The 15,791-nt window shown below is 37.2% G+C and overlaps 2 protein-coding genes across 2 annotated transcripts in view; both read left to right on the top strand.

Moving 5' to 3' along the window:
- The window catches only part of LOC110466515 (probable methylmalonate-semialdehyde dehydrogenase [acylating], mitochondrial), a 15,556-nt gene extending 10,589 nt beyond the window's left edge, over positions 1-4,967 (top strand). Inside the window, exons 12-15 of the mRNA XM_021523049.1 lie at positions 635-816; positions 969-1,148; positions 3,464-3,562; positions 3,846-4,967. Coding sequence (XP_021378724.1) covers positions 635-816; positions 969-1,148; positions 3,464-3,562; positions 3,846-3,947 — 563 coding nt within the window. The 3' untranslated portion in view covers positions 3,948-4,967. The remainder of the gene's footprint in view (positions 1-634; positions 817-968; positions 1,149-3,463; positions 3,563-3,845) is intronic.
- Positions 4,968-10,553: 5,586 nt separating this feature from the next.
- Positions 10,554-15,372, top strand: LOC110466520 (protein lin-52 homolog). The gene is made up of 6 exons (XM_021523065.1): positions 10,554-10,661; positions 11,430-11,498; positions 13,484-13,515; positions 13,802-13,868; positions 14,178-14,261; positions 14,810-15,372. Exons 1-6 carry the CDS (start codon positions 10,643-10,645, stop codon positions 14,869-14,871), a joined length of 333 nt encoding a protein of 110 aa, XP_021378740.1. The 5' UTR covers positions 10,554-10,642; the 3' UTR covers positions 14,872-15,372.
- The last annotated feature ends 419 nt before the right edge of the window (positions 15,373-15,791 follow it).

Here is a 15,791-nt window from a genome sequence, read left to right as displayed (position 1 = left end):
CCAAAAGGCTCAGGATGTTGATATTTAGTTAGTAGCATATGCTGGGATCAAGGACTACTATGTTTGTTAAAGTGAATGACTTTGACTTATATTCAAGGTCACAGGGGTCAAATTTGTTTAAAATCTTTAAACAACCTCTTATGAATAACCATGGGTCCCAGGATGTTTATACTTTGCAAGTTGCATCCTGAGATGAAAGGCTATACAATGTGTTCAACATAATGACTTTGTTCGACTTTCAATCACAGGGGTGAAATGTTTTTAAAAAAATGAACAGGGTCTTTTGAACGAATTTTAATCATAAATACTGATATTTTGCCTGTAGCTTTATTTTAGATCACTTTTAAGGTTACAAGTGTGAGTTTTATACCAGGTGAGCGATGCAGGCCCATTGGGCCTCTTGTTTTATTCCGTAGTTATGAGTGGTAGTAACTAACGAATGGACAAGGTGTTTCATTGTGTTGCGGTAGATTCCGCTAGCAAATCCATCTTGGTATATACAAGTCAAGTTATCATTTCTATCAATTGTGCTATATCTTTATGATTACAGTGAAGGATGTGTATCAATTTATTTGACTGTTTGTTTCTTGGCCTCTGCTCATTATCATTTGTATATTGACTGAATGACTATCAGGTCATGAACCCAACGCTGACCTTGGACCCTTGATTTCACCTGAGGCAAAGCAGCGTGTCCTTGACCTTGTGCAGTCTGGTGTAGACGAGGGTGCTGAACTCTTACTGGATGGGAGAGACTGTCAAGTGAAAGGATATGAGAAGGGAAACTTTGTTGGTCCAACCATGCTTCACCAAGTCAAGGTATGACTTATGTTTGGCATTCAAGCAGTTCTGATAATGATATTGACTTATTTTTATTTATTTTTTCCCTTATGTATCCGAGAATACATTTCAAGATAGTGATATTTTATGCAGAAAAAGAAACCTTGATATTAAAACATTCCTATTTACAGCCTGAGATGAAGTGCTACAGAGAGGAAATCTTTGGACCTGTTCTGGTCAGCTTGGAGGTGGACACATTAGACGATGCCATCGATTGCATAAACAATAATCCTTACGGCAATGGTACCGCCATCTTCACAACTAACGGTGCAGCAGCTCGCAAGTTCACCATGGAAACTGATGTAGGCCAGGTAAGTATCTCAAAACCACTTAACTTCTGTTATATCTGATGTAGGCCAGGTAAGTATCTCAAAACCAATTAACTTCTGTTATATCTGATCCAGGTAAGTCTCTCAAAACCAATTAACTTCTGATGTATCTGATCCAGGTAAGTATCTCAAAACCAATTAACTTCTGTTATATCTGATCCAGGTAAGTATCTCTAAACCAATTAACTTCTGTTATATCTGATCCAGGTAAGTATCTCTAAACCAATTAACTTCTGTTATATCTGATCCAGGTAAGTATCTCAAAACAAATTAACTTCTGATATATCTGATCCAGGTAAGTATCTCTAAACCAATTAACTTCTGTTATATCTGATCCAGGTAAGTCTCTCAAAACCAATTAACTTCTGATGTATCTGATCCAGGTAAGTATCTCAAAACAAATTAACTTCTGATATATCTGATCCAGGTAAGTATCTCTAAACCAATTAACTTCTGTTATATCTGATGTAGGCCAGGAAAGTATCTCAAAACCACTTAACTTCTGTTAAGGCAAGTATCTCAAAACCACTTAACTTCTGATATATCTGATCTAGGCCAGGTAAGTATCTCAAAACCACTCACATATCTGATGTAGGCCAGGTAAGTATCTCAAAACCAATTAACTTCTGATATATCTGATCCGGGTAAGTTTCTCAAAACCAATTAACTTCTGATATATCTGATGTAAGCCAGGTAATGCCAAATACAAATATGTGTATTTCCTGTTTCGGCTCAAAAAAAAAAGGGTAGGTAGGTAGGAAAAACATTTTTTCTTTATTTTTAACTGGTGAAGAAAATCTCCTGATTACCTCTGTGACTGTTAAAAAATGTGTTATTGTTTTAATTAAGTATGAATGGCACCAAACATTTATTTTCTTATTCATGTAAAATAAATATACACAAATAAAAAAAATCCCTTATTCTTACTTCTTGTGTTGAGGAGGCCTAAACAACTCATTGAAGTACACAACATATTATTATTTGACTTACCTAATATAATAATGATATGTTTATGGAGTAACCAACTTAATTTACAGTAGTGGTGCCACTATTTAAGTGTTACATTTCTAAATTAAGTAATCTAAACTCCACTGAGGGTCACCAGTGTTATATTCTCTTTTGTATAACTGATGCTGTCTGTTCTAAATTTTCACTGCCACCAGTTCAAATAATTGAATAACAAAATTAGTACATTTATATTTACACTAAATTTACAACACAAGTTTTTTAATCCGTAATAAAATATACAAGTCTTCACCATTGTGAACTCAATCTCTCCACTCCAAACTTATCTCCAACTATAAACTGTAAAACTACACAGATCTACAAACTACAGCTAAAACTACTATTATTTCTAACTTCCTAATTCTCACTTTAATTATAACTTTTCCTCTTTATTTCTAGACCTCTTAAATTGACTAAAACGGCTAATAAATGCATAACCGTGACTATGAAAAACCAGTAAGATGTATTAGGGTCGGCATGAAAAAAATAGGGTCGGTCGGGAAACGGGACACACAGCTACATGTTTATTTGGCCTAAGTATCTCAAAACCACTTTACTTCTGTTATATCTCATGTAGGCCAGGTAAGTAAACATTTAAAGGAACTTTTACATCTGTAAATGTCTGATTGCGTACTATGAGATATATTATAACTTTTGTAAACCGGTATAATCAAGAAGCTTACATATGAAGCGGGCCCTCAAGGCTAACATATATAGCTCGCCCTCAAAGCTGACATTTATAATGGGCCCTCGAAGCTTACATGTATAGCGGGCCCTCAAAGCTTACATTTATAGTGGACCCTCAAAGCTAACATATATAGCTCGCCCTCAAAGCTGACATTTATAATGGGCCCTAAAAGCTTACATGTATAGCGGGCCCTCAAAGCTTACATTTATAGTGGACCCTCAAAGCTAACATATATAGCTCGCCCTCAAAGCTGACATTTATAATGGGCCCTAAAAGCTTACATGTATAGCGGGCCCTCAAAGCTTACATTTATAGTGGACCCTCAAAGCTACCATATATAGCTCGCCCTCGAAGCTGACATTTATAATGGGCCCTCGAGGCTTACATGTATAGCGGGCCCTCAAAGCTTACATTTATAGTGGACCCTTGAAGCTTACATATACAGCGGAGCCTCGACTAGGTCACTGTGTATACATTTGGCTTTGTAAATTGAACATGTTTCATGACCTTTCCATCAATGAACATTTGTGGTGTTCTGTTTGACTGTTTTCATTTAAACTTTACTTGAATTTGCTGAAGATTGGGCTTTATTATTTATTGACAGATTGGTGTTAATGTGCCCATCCCTGTGCCTCTACCGATGTTCTCCTTCACTGGCTCCAGAGGATCCTTCAAGGGAGATATGAACTTCTATGGGAAAGGGGTGAGTGAATCGCACCATCTTAAAACCAGTAGTAGGTTCTACTGCTTCACTTCTATTTGCATTTTTTTTTACCTTTGAAATAAGAGTTCTTCCTTTTTAGATACCGAACAAGATTGTTTCACTTCACATTAAACTTTGCTTTCAGCTTTGACAGATCACGAGGATTATAAGTATAAATAATCAGATGTATTTCACTCAGGATCTAAAGGTGAGAATTAAAGTAAATATATAGGTGTGACAGTATACTGTTTTATCAGTAATTGTAAAATTGGTGTTTTTGCAGGGTGTCCAGTTCTACACTCAGCTGAAGACTGTCACACAGATGTGGAGGGCTGATGATGCATCGATCGGACAGAAGCAGACAGCAATGCCGGTGATGCGATAGTGCTATACCACAGAGTTGTTGTTGATGATGATGCCAGCATGTAAAGGGAAGGTTGGGACGATAGAGACTTCCACTTGTGATAGAAACGTGCCACATTTTACACCTTGTTATTGCTAAACATTTACATTGTTTTGGATATAAACAGATTTTGTTGTATGCTCAAATGGATAACTGCATAGGGTAGCTCTATTTTTGTAGCATTCCTTTTGATAGGCATTTACTCAAAAATATTTATTTATTTCAAAACTACAAAATCAAGTTACAATGTAGTCAGAATCTTTTGCCCTGATTTCTTACCTTGATTTCTTTTAAAATGAGATATTTAAAAATAGCAAATCCATCTAAAAGAGGAAATTATATTTTTTGTGAAATTTTGTTAGAAAGATTTGAACCATGATAATGTAATCCTCAATCTATTAAGTCAGTTGTTGTTCTTGTGAGTATGGTTATTAATCACTGAAATCAAAATAGTTTTGTGCTTGCTGCTTCCGAAGTTTTATACTAATATCTATTCAGCGATTGTATGCTTGTGGTAGTTTACTTCTCAAATAAACTCTTTATCGGCTTGCTTTAATTAACACAATTATTTATTTTTAGAAATCTCTGAAAACATCATATGTCTGTTGAAATATTTCATGTTGAATAATAGTAGAGAGGAAATTTAAGGTGTGCTAAATATGTGTATTTGTGTGTGTGTGTTACTGATCTGAGCTAGGCTCCTGTCTCGTTTGTTATGAGACCATTTACATGTTGAAATACATGTATCTATGTATATAATCCTGTATTTGTAAGTCCTCATTGCACCATGATGTAGTGAGCTAGTGTAATTCAGGACTTTGACCGTGATCATGATGGTAGTGAGCTAGTGTAATTCAGGACTTTGACCATGATCATAGCGTAGGTAGTGTTATTCAGGACTTTGACCATGATCATCATTACTAAGTAAACTTAACCAATATTATGCACAAAATATTGCTGTCATGTACCTGTTTTCAAAATAAACATTCACATGTTTTAGTCTGACGTCTGTTTCTTATTACTTTAAGTGTGCCATGTCGCGGATCATTGATGGAATTATCCTTATTCCTACAGACTCGGTATATAATACTTACTTGAGTATTTTTAACATGATTAACTCGGATACTAACCGGGTAAAGCTGTGATTCAGCAATTATTCTGGGTGGTTGTATGTTTGGGCAACTATGTATCAAAACACTCTTGTTGTCACGTGCGATTAACAAAGCTGGAATTTCACAGTTCAAAGTTCAAAATAACTATAAAAACACAAATGGATCTATAAAGTAATGATTACCCATGGCTCTTCCCAGCTGTCATTCCTTAGAGATTTCGCTATAGTCGTACTATAACGACCCAAACTGACACCCTTTGAACAGGTCCTTAAATCATGTGCTTTTAGGTTTCTACAACTGACGTCCCCAGACTATTTACAACCATGTTCCTTACAATGCAATAGGTCCCAAATGACATCCCTGAACTGAGATCCCTTGAATAATTATGTTCCCAACTGATATGCATTGTTCTCAACTTACGTCCCTTTAATAAGTCTTCCTACATCCCTTAATTTCCCGTAGTTGTAGCTCACATCCCCTTAATATTTCCCTTAATTGTAGCTCACATCCCCTTAATATTTCCCGTAATTGTAGCTCACATCCCCGTAATATTTCCCCTAATTAACGTCTAGTGGGATTGTGTTTGACATCCCTTAATTCAAATTGACGTCCATTGAAGGTGTCGCTTCCTGATGTCAAATGAAGACGTCTCAAACAGGCATGTTTCAAAAGTATTCCCAGATAACATCCCTCAGATATATTCACACAAAAAAAAACTGTTCCTTAAGCGTGTCACCAATTGACATCCTTAAGGTTTCCCAATTACGTACGTCCTTGACGGATGTCTCCGACTTACGTCCATCGAATGGTGTCCCTAACTGATGTACCTTAAATTATCCCAAACCGAACTCTCGTCCATCGAACGTTGGTCCCTAACGGAAGTGCCAAAATATTCCAAATTCACGCGAGGTACGCGTACCTTGATATCCTTGAATGAGCTACAAATTGGTGCCCATTGAATACATCCCCAACTTGCGCCTCTTGAAGCTATCCCCTAAAGATTCAAGTACAGGCTGCATCCCTTGAAGGTGTACTCTAACTGATTCCACATTAATATGTTATGAAGTTCTGTTGACTGACTGAAGTCCTGAAGGTTTGACGATTAATGTCATCGGGTAACATCACCGAAAGTGTCCTGGGTCCATTCAGCTAACGTCAGGCGGAGGATTTCCCATCTGACTTATAGCAGGTGTCTCTATATTACACCCTTTGAATGTGATCCCATGCCATCTAGCTTCCTTTAATTCCCCCTGACTGATGTTCATTTTACTTGACACAAGAGTCTACCTGGGGTCCATTGATTTTGTCACAATCTGCATGGCCTTCCAAAATTACTAGATCTGTCCAAAAATCTTTCCTTTAAGACGCACTCTGACTGCATTACAGATAAAAAGGGCGTTTATTTCAATGGTGTTGTATATTGTAATATCACATTATGGTCGCAAATATCGTGCATGGAATGTGTTCCGGGCATGTGTTCATTGCCCTAGCAAGAGTTTACTGAATATGTAACTACATTGGCAACTCGTGAATGTGTTAAGATAAGCGACCATATCTGCTAACAGGCTTCTCGACTGAGTATGTAACTACGCTTGCGTCCCTTCAATATGTTAACTGACATTACTATAGGATAAGGCTTTCCTTGACAAAACACAAAACTGAATTTATTTGGATACGTGACCAACTTACCTGCTCTAAACGTGTCCCGATTGACGTCCTCTAGAGCCGTTCTATGGAAAAAAAATCGGCTGACGTTCCTTCAAGGTTTCCACAAATCACATTCTTCAGTGTACCTTTGAAACATGACGTTTCGTTCATTTAACATGAACTCAATTGTGGCGTCTATGACGTTCCTTGGAAATTAAGCCAACTGACTTTACTTGTAGGATTCCCTAACAGGCGTTCCTTTATAACAGCATAGGGAGATACAACAGGTGAAAATCCGAACTCCACGCGGACGATCTAATCAACTGGTTTGGCAGCCAGGGATGTAACAGTGTTATCTAGTTCCTGGAAGTGCCGTCCGGAGTTGTCCTTGAGGGATTCCACAGCACGAATCGTCCCAGCAACCAGGGATCTCGCCAAGATGTAATCCATGTATCTCTTCTGCATTGCCTTGGATAACTGCGACAAGATTGGGAGAACATCTGACAGCATATGCAGAGTGGCAATAAACTTGTAGTTCTGAATAAAAAACAGAAAGACCCATGGCATGCACATCTGAGCGTTCTTCTGCCTCTCGCTCCAAGCGGACGATCTAATCAATTGAGCGTCGATTGCCTAAGTCCAGATCCTCCTCTTATCGGTTTTCTAGATCAAGTTCTGTCAGTTGGCTGCATAATGAGATATTCCTTTAACATAGCATGCTACATGTTAAAGTCTCCTCTATTACAGTATTATTAGAAAAGATCTTAAACTCGTTAATCAAATTCCTCGTTTATCTGTAAATCTTTAGCGCGGAACTAGAAGTCTCCCTAACATCACATAGAGGTTAAGGAAGCAATTTGTAACTACTGGGGATCCACCGCCGCTCTAAAAATAGAGCTAGACGGAAATTCACTAAAAAGCGCGTTGCTATAAGACAATCATACGACTATGAGACTAAGAGAACATCTGCTCTACAATCCTTTTCAGTATGTCCTCAGCGATCCACGCATCAAGATAACAAAGGCTAAGGATGTGGGTTGGCTGAGCCACGATGCTGCAATCCAGTCGGCGAGGAAGTGCCTGGAATCTGTCATTGTCAGCTTGGAGCGATAGGCAGAAGAACGCTCAGATGTGCATGCCATGGGTCTTTCTGTTTTTATTCAGAACTACAAGTTTATTGCCACTCTGCATATGCTGTCAGATGTTCTCCCAATCTTGTCGCAGTTATCCAAGGCAATGCAGAAGAGATACATGGATTACATCTTGGTGAGATCCCTGGTTGCTGGGACGATTCGTGCTGTGGAATCCCTCAAGGACAACCCCGGACGGCACTTCCAGGAACTAGATAACACCGTTACATCCCTGGCCGCCAAACCTCTTAAATTTTCTGTGCCCACCCAGAAGTGGAAGGACTCCTTCAAGAAGGACAAGTATATCGACAAGTATATCGACAGTGTTGTGCAAAACTTGGAAAAGCGGTTTCCTTATTTGACTTTGCTTGAAGCTTTCAGTGTGTGGAGGAAGGACATAAAGTTGCTGACTGAGCATTTTGGCATTGACACTGTATCTGGACTTATACAATGGAGGGCAGTTATCAACATGGCTCCAGAGATTGCTGACGAACCAACGCACAACTTTTGGTAAACTCTCCCAACAGCCGGAAGCTGCTGCTGGCCTGCTAATCCCTACCTCAATAGCTGATTGCGAGAGTTTTTTTTTCTACCTGAAAAGGAATCAAAACAGAACAGAGAAACAGACTGTGCAACAAGATAATTGATCCCCTGCTCGTCATTACAATGGAAGGTGCCCCGACAACCGAGTTTGACTTCAGGAGATGTGTTGACAGATGTGCCAGCCAAAAGAACAGGAGGAGTTCTTTCACCTTTTAAGTAGACATTAGTGATATTGAAAAAATAAGAACCATTGAAAAACTGTAAGGAACGAATGTACCAAAGTGTGACAGTTTTTAGTGCTTTGTTTATATACTGGTGTGAAGTAATCCGAGAATAGCTGCAGTTTCTTTATGGAAGTGTGTTATGGTGTGCTCAATGTGGAGAATGCTGTTGTTTTTGTGAAATGTTAAGTTTTCAATTATTTAGTGTATGTGTGTAGGTTCTGTATTTATCAAAAAGTGTCAAAACTATATTCGTTTGAGAGTGGATGTGAAAGTGCTTCTGTCTTTTCAATATGTTGTAATAAATTATTTTGGAGTAATTAAAACAATATTTAATTGATATTTGATGTTTTTGTTATTTATAAACAAACTTTCTCAAATAATTTACGCTCTAGTTTTGTCAGAATGTGTAATTCATACAAACAATGGTATTTGTAAAGGATAAATTCATAGTAGGCATTGTATACTGATAACTGGCAGCAGATTATTTGAGAAATGCTTGTTTTCCTGCAAGTAATGCAAGTTCCATAACTACCTGAAGTGCCTGATGACTTCATGAATTATAACTTATTATCACTTCTCAGTCAACCACAAGGAGAGAAAACACATCCTCATATTTATGTTAAAACAAGCTCTATGAAATCTTTTCTTTGATCCTGGGAATGCACCAAAATGCAACCAGAACCCCCCTTATATAATATATAAGATATCTTATATAATTTGGTTAAGTACTGGATCAACGTTGCTCCATGAATAAATGACAACTTGGCTTGCCATAGGTAAGTGTAATAGCACGGTACATGGGACCTGTATCACTCAATTGTGTCTATTTGAACGAGAGAAGAGCATGACATTTGTTTCGAGTATTTAATAATGACAGGAATATTTAAAATACTATTTCTCTACGCCTCGTGCGTCATCAGGAGTTATTTTTTCCCTGTGACCTTAAACGTGGGCCAAAGAAGTAATTTATTTGAACATATTATACTTGATATGTGGTCTTTCATCGTCCATCCAGCAATTAGCTATTCAATCGGTAATCATTCAATCATTACTCAATGCCTATTCATACCGCTAAAAAGTTCTTCTGGAAAAAAAAGACATTTGTATAATAACCAACTACATTCTAGGTCTTATGGTTCTTTAGAAGAAGCTCGAGTTGATGATACTGACGGAAACGGCGTGCGGCCAATGACTAGTGCGTGAGCTAATATTTGAGTAACAAAAGGTTCATTAACCCGGCCCTGTCTCTCGTGTGTGTGTGTGTGTAGTTTTGGTTTAGCTTTTCTAGTTTTGTCATATTTTATCATCTACAAATAATTTACATTTTTGTGTCTCCAGATTTGAATTTCTTTGAAAATGTGTTTAACGTTAACAGCTTCAGCCTGGTTACACTAGACCAGACTAGACTGACGGTATCATATTGAGTTTTAAGATTTTTTATTTATTTATTATAATAAAATTATTTTTGTGCTATTTTTTGTATTTTCCGTGTGTTATTTGAACAGGTGTTCACAAAATATACTAAAATATCGGATTTGCTACTGCTCTGTAATCAAAGTAGGGGTACATTCGCGTTACCGGTTGAAACGGTTGAACCGGTTGAACCTGTAAAGAAAACGACAGGTACAGATTTGGACCGAGGCTGACCTCAGGAAAATTTGGTACGTGTAGATTGAGGGGTCCAGACGTACCTGGCCGAAACTAAACTGCTGAATATTGCTAGTTTGCGTTATTTCTTTCTAAAACAATGTCAAGCCACATGTAGTTTTTAAGATACGTTATGTAATTTAGTGGACGCGTGAGAGAAGGGCATAATATTCTTGATACATTGTTTTTTATTCTCCGAAACTGTGGATTTTTAGCTCTGCTTATAGAACGGTCCAAGTGTGTTCGTTTATCGTGGAAAATTTCTGCGCCACACGTACCGTTTCAACCGGTAACGCGAATGTAGCCCTGGTGTAAGCATTTACGGCCCAGTATTTTTTTCCGGTTCGAAACTTAGTTTTTCATTCTGATCCAAGATGGCGGCGTCTGATGCGGGTAAACATTTCGATTTCAAAAATATTTAATTTTGCTACAGAGGTATCATATAAGATATAACCTTTTATAAAAGATTGGCAATACACATATGTTCTAACAACGGGATGAAACAACATGTGATGTCTATACTTATCTTCTAAACCCTTCTAAATATATCGTTTTGTGTTATGTTTCACAAACTATCGATAACTATTTCAGTGTTCTATGGGTGTTGTACAGATTTTTTCTCAATTTCAAGACATTTATGTTAAATTATGGAATGAAAATGGATTTCTTTTGAAGTCAGTGACCTTTATCTTTGTGTATTTTAACTCTTCTTCTTCTTCCATTACAAGGATCATATGGTTACATGTGCAATTGACCCTAGGAGGTGGCATTTCAAAGAATATTTTTTCTAATTTTTAGGTATTATATTAAAACTATGTACATAACGAGGATGCAAAATTAGTAAAGAGACTGGTGGTAACCTTCAAGTGAGGATTTGAAAGAAGGTAAATCCTCACTAATTAGGGCCAGTGACGTTGGAAATGTCCCAGTAATTGTGGACGTCGGCATCAGGTCTTATTTTAGCCCAATAGATTTTGTTTTGCGTTCTTTTCTAAGATTCGTCTGTTGGAAATATGTATGTAACAAGGTTCTACTTCATGTACAAACAATACACGTATTAGGCATTTGATTTCAAGACCAAATGGTCCCTTTTTCAAGCTGTAACTTGCAATTGATATGTAATAAGTCATACAAGATTATTGTTTTGTATTTTTATTGCAGGCCAAGATGAATGCTTGATGAGCTATGAGAAACTGGACAGGGCGTCCCCGGATCTGTGGCCAGAACAAAGTAAGTATGATAATCTGGACAGGGCATCCCCAGATTTTTGGATCAGCTACAAAGCTAAAGAAAAGAGTCTGGTAAACAAAAGGAATGAGACAAGTGTTTGCTGTAAGCTACTAGAGAAATCTGAATATCATGCTCATCTGCCATAGCCTCATGAAACATCTAGAGTATCAAAACATTGATATCATTTAACACTTACAGCATGGATTAAGATGTGGGGCGCACTCATGCAGGACACAGCTCCTCCTTACATAACCCATGACATCCTATCAATGTATGATAGGAAGATCCAAGTCGACTTGGCTTACTCGACTTTATAGTAAACTGTAAATTAAAGCCTTCAACAATGTCCCACATAGTAAGCTACTAATGCCACTGGATAAATGAGTTCCTCATGGTTCTCATTACCAGTCTTAGATCCGGTGTGCCCCAAGGGACTATACTCCAGCCTGTATTTTTTTCTGTGCTAAATCAATGATCTTCCACAGTGCGTTAAATTATCTTAAGACTGTTTGCCGATGACTGCCTCCTATACAGAGCCATATGTTCCTACACAGACTACCTCATCCTACAGACCTTGATCCATTGGCAATGTCGGCTAAAACATGGAGAGTGTACTTCAATGTTTTGAAATGTTACATCATGAGAGTGAGTAGGTACAAATCACCAACTTCATACAGATACCAACTTAACAGCATCCTGACTGAGATTGATAACAACCCATACTTTGGTCTTACACCAAGTAACAATCTAATATGGACCATCCATATCAGTGTAACAGGAGAAAGAAAAATGCAAAGGCCAGACAGGGTTTGAACTCAGGACCCTCCAAACTCTAGACAGATGCTCTAACCAATTAAGCTACCCGCGGCCGGTCGCTGGCGATTGACCCAGTCCAGTTCCGCTACATTCCTCCCTCCATTATCAAAGTCTTCTTCCCTGAAGTCACATGAGACCATATACCACCTTCTATTGGTATATTTCGCTCGACACGAAATTTATAACAAAGAGAAATTCAACGACCAGACAGTGATTCGAACCCAGGACTCTGAGACGCTCTAACCAATTGAGCTACCTGATCACCAGCGACTGACCCAGTTCAGTTCCGCTTCATCAGTTAGACCTACAAGAAAGCAAATTCTATATTAGGATTTTTACCACGTAATCTTTCGATGTCCCACTTTACCCAAATCAAGTGCCTATAAGACCCTAGTATGATCTGTCCTGAGTATAGCTCCACCATCAAAGACCCTCACCTCCAAAAGGATATCAACATTCTTTACATCGGTTTATAAAAGCAGACTAAAGCAGATAGCTCAAAGACCTAAATAGAACACTGCCTAATCCTTCTCTTTAAAATTGTGATTGGACTAGTTGCAGTGCCTGTTGACGACTACCTAAAACCACAACAAAACCTCATCCAGGATTATTTTTTTCTAAAACTTCAAAATCTTCTTGTACAGTTCGAAATATTTTAGGCAGTAATGTTTTCCAAAAACTGTGAAATACTCGGACTCGCTCCCAGATTCCATTGTATTTTTGGACTCAATGAGTTCAAACCATCATCAGGACCAATCAGCCACCCTCTGCCCTTGGATGAGATACTTGGCCCTAATTTTGCCTAGTTAACATTAGTTGGTAGATGATTTAGGATACAATGGGGGATCTTATTTTGTAATCATAGCTCTCCCTACACAGTCCTACTTATGAATGCCAAGTGCAACAATGAGTGTCTTTGAGCCATTTCACCATAGAACAGGTAGTGATGATTCATCGCATGACCATACTTTTAATATATATTAAATAAATGAACAATGAGGTAGGCATTTGAATATACATATATTTACAATGAGGTACATAAATCGCAACCAAATATGCATATAGTGTTACAATGTAAACTGTTTGACAAACACTATTTATATTGAAGTAAACAAAGCCTATGAAAATCTGTCTCCAAGATATATCTTATTCTACTATTTTTCTTTCAGTTCCTGGAGTTTCAGAGTTTGCTGCTAAAAGTGTAAGTATTGAAGACAAACAGTAATAATTTTATATAGAAACAGGGGACTTCATTTCATAGAGAGCATGATTTTGTGATTATCATTATTATGATGTCGCATTACTAGAACTATATAATGCAGCTTGTTTACATATTTGGGTCAAAATATATATTATCTTCTTGAAGACTCATTGGGAAAAATATGTTAATAGTGTATGAAATCATGTACCTCTTGATCACGGTACATAATATTGATGGAAGAATAAACCACGCTTCCCAGGAGTAATTTTTCATTTTCATTTTTCAGCCATTGTCCAGTCCCCAGCCTACATGGATGTCAGAGTTACAATCAGAAGACATTGGGCTTTTACAAGGTGAAGATGGATGGTCAACTTATTTCCTATTCTATGAAAGTCCCTTTTGTGATATTAAGTGATTCAGACTTTATTTTCCAATCAGAATTACTAAAACCATAAAGTAGTTCATGCCGACCTCAATGGCATACATATGTACTAATGTAACACAAATGTACTATTGTAACGTGTACAGGGATTCTCAAGATTCATATGGTGAAAAGTAACTAACATGTTGCTAAATTTCAGGACATTTTGATAACTTGGTATGCTACCAGACCTCCAGACCCATGTGTTAGCTTCATGTTAAAAATGTATGTCTAATTACAGAGTTTGGTAGTCTTACAACATCACAGCTGATTGACAAGATAAGGGGTCTACAGAATCTGGCCTACCAACTGGGTCTAGATGAAGGTCAGTATTACAGCTGAAACAAATCATGAAATTGTTTCATATCTGGATACATTCTTGTATATCCTGGCAAATTGTTTTGTTTATCTGTATCATCGGTCAATTTGTTTTTTGTTTTGGAATCTTCAGTAATCTGTGCAGTCGTACCAAACACTTGCTGAAAATAATGCAAAAATGTGTTTTGATAGTATATATGTATTTACTGTTTAATACCATGACAAAACTCTGTAGAATCCCACATTTTATAATTACAGTTTTATGTGTATTGTGAGGTATGTATATCATTTAGTCAGTATAAAAAAAACATGATGCTGTAAGAGCATTTGTACTGTACTGTAACGTCAGTCAAAAACTAAAACAGTCATCAATACATCTAATAGTGATATATGGGTAGTACCCAACTCCTTGCTCAAGGATGAAGGTTTTTAATGCAACATAAAACTAGGATGTACTGGCTCCAGACTTTTGCCTTGTTATGACATCTAAAAGATTTTTCTGGTTTAGTAAATTTTGATATAAGAGTTTTAATGATGTTTCTTTCCTTATTACAGCCAGGGAAATGACACGTGGAAAATTCCTCAACATCCTACAAAAGCCAAACAACAAACACTGAGATAGGATTGTCATCTATGTAAAAACTTGTGTTCAACTTGTCATTATTTTGTGTATTCCACCCTTCCTCATGGTTGTACTGTGTGATGTTAAAGATGAAAGACGTTAATCAGTGTAGACCAATGCTGTCATATACCGAGAGAAGGATGATAGTTGTCCGTTTTACTGTGTAGTAGCTGTAAGTAATGAGGACGGTTTAGCTGTGATACACCGATCAGATGACGGGTAACTAGGTGTACAATACCTCCTCAAATATGTTGTGTTCCATCATTTTGAGTGCATGTCATTTTACATTTCAATCATTGTATATTTACCATCTCACCAATCTGTAACCATTCTGAGATTGCAGTGCAATTTTAGATGCAAATTATTATTAATATCATTGTAATAAAATAGTAAATACACTACACTGGACTAATTTTTCTATTACATGTATTTCTGTGTCAGTTTATATAATAAGTATGTTAATGAAATCTGTTGTATGATTAAATATTGATCTTTGTAAATTGATGCTGTCATTATTATTTTAATACCAGTATGCTTATGCAAATATAAATTTTCAATGAAAAACTGGATAATAGACTTGATAAATGAGCCCAATGGAACATGTACAATCTGCCCAACATTATGTAAGGTATTATTTTGAGGAGTAAAGTCAGTTAGCCTGTGTTGTAAGGTCTGAAATGGTCTTGTATGGCTGGTTTACAGTAAAATACAGGTTTCCAGATCCTGTATGGCTGGTTTACAGTAAAAGGCTGGTTTCCAGATCTTGTATGACTGGTTTACAGTAAAATGCAGGTTTCAAGATATTGTATGGCTGGTTTACAGTAAAATGCAGGTTTATAGTAAAAGGCAGATTCCCAGATTATGTATGACTGATTTACAATAAAATGCAGGTTTCCAGATCTTGTATGGCTGGTT

The sequence above is a fragment of the Mizuhopecten yessoensis genome, unplaced genomic scaffold (genome assembly GCF_002113885.1).
Source record: "Mizuhopecten yessoensis strain PY_sf001 unplaced genomic scaffold, ASM211388v2 scaffold11135, whole genome shotgun sequence".
NCBI classification, from domain to species: Eukaryota; Metazoa; Mollusca; class Bivalvia; order Pectinida; family Pectinidae; genus Mizuhopecten; species Mizuhopecten yessoensis.
The sequence above is the reverse complement of the archived record's forward strand: the minus strand, read 5'-3'. Positions and strand labels throughout refer to the sequence as shown.

Bases quoted from the DNA above. Each gene is read 5' to 3' on its own strand.
- LOC110466520 (XM_021523065.1), top strand. The intron at 13,516-13,801 runs GTAAGTATTGAA...TTCATTTTTCAG, and splicing joins CAGAGTTTGCTGCTAAAAGT to CCATTGTCCAGTCCCCAGCC. The intron at 14,262-14,809 runs GTCAGTATTACA...TCCTTATTACAG, and splicing joins CCAACTGGGTCTAGATGAAG to CCAGGGAAATGACACGTGGA.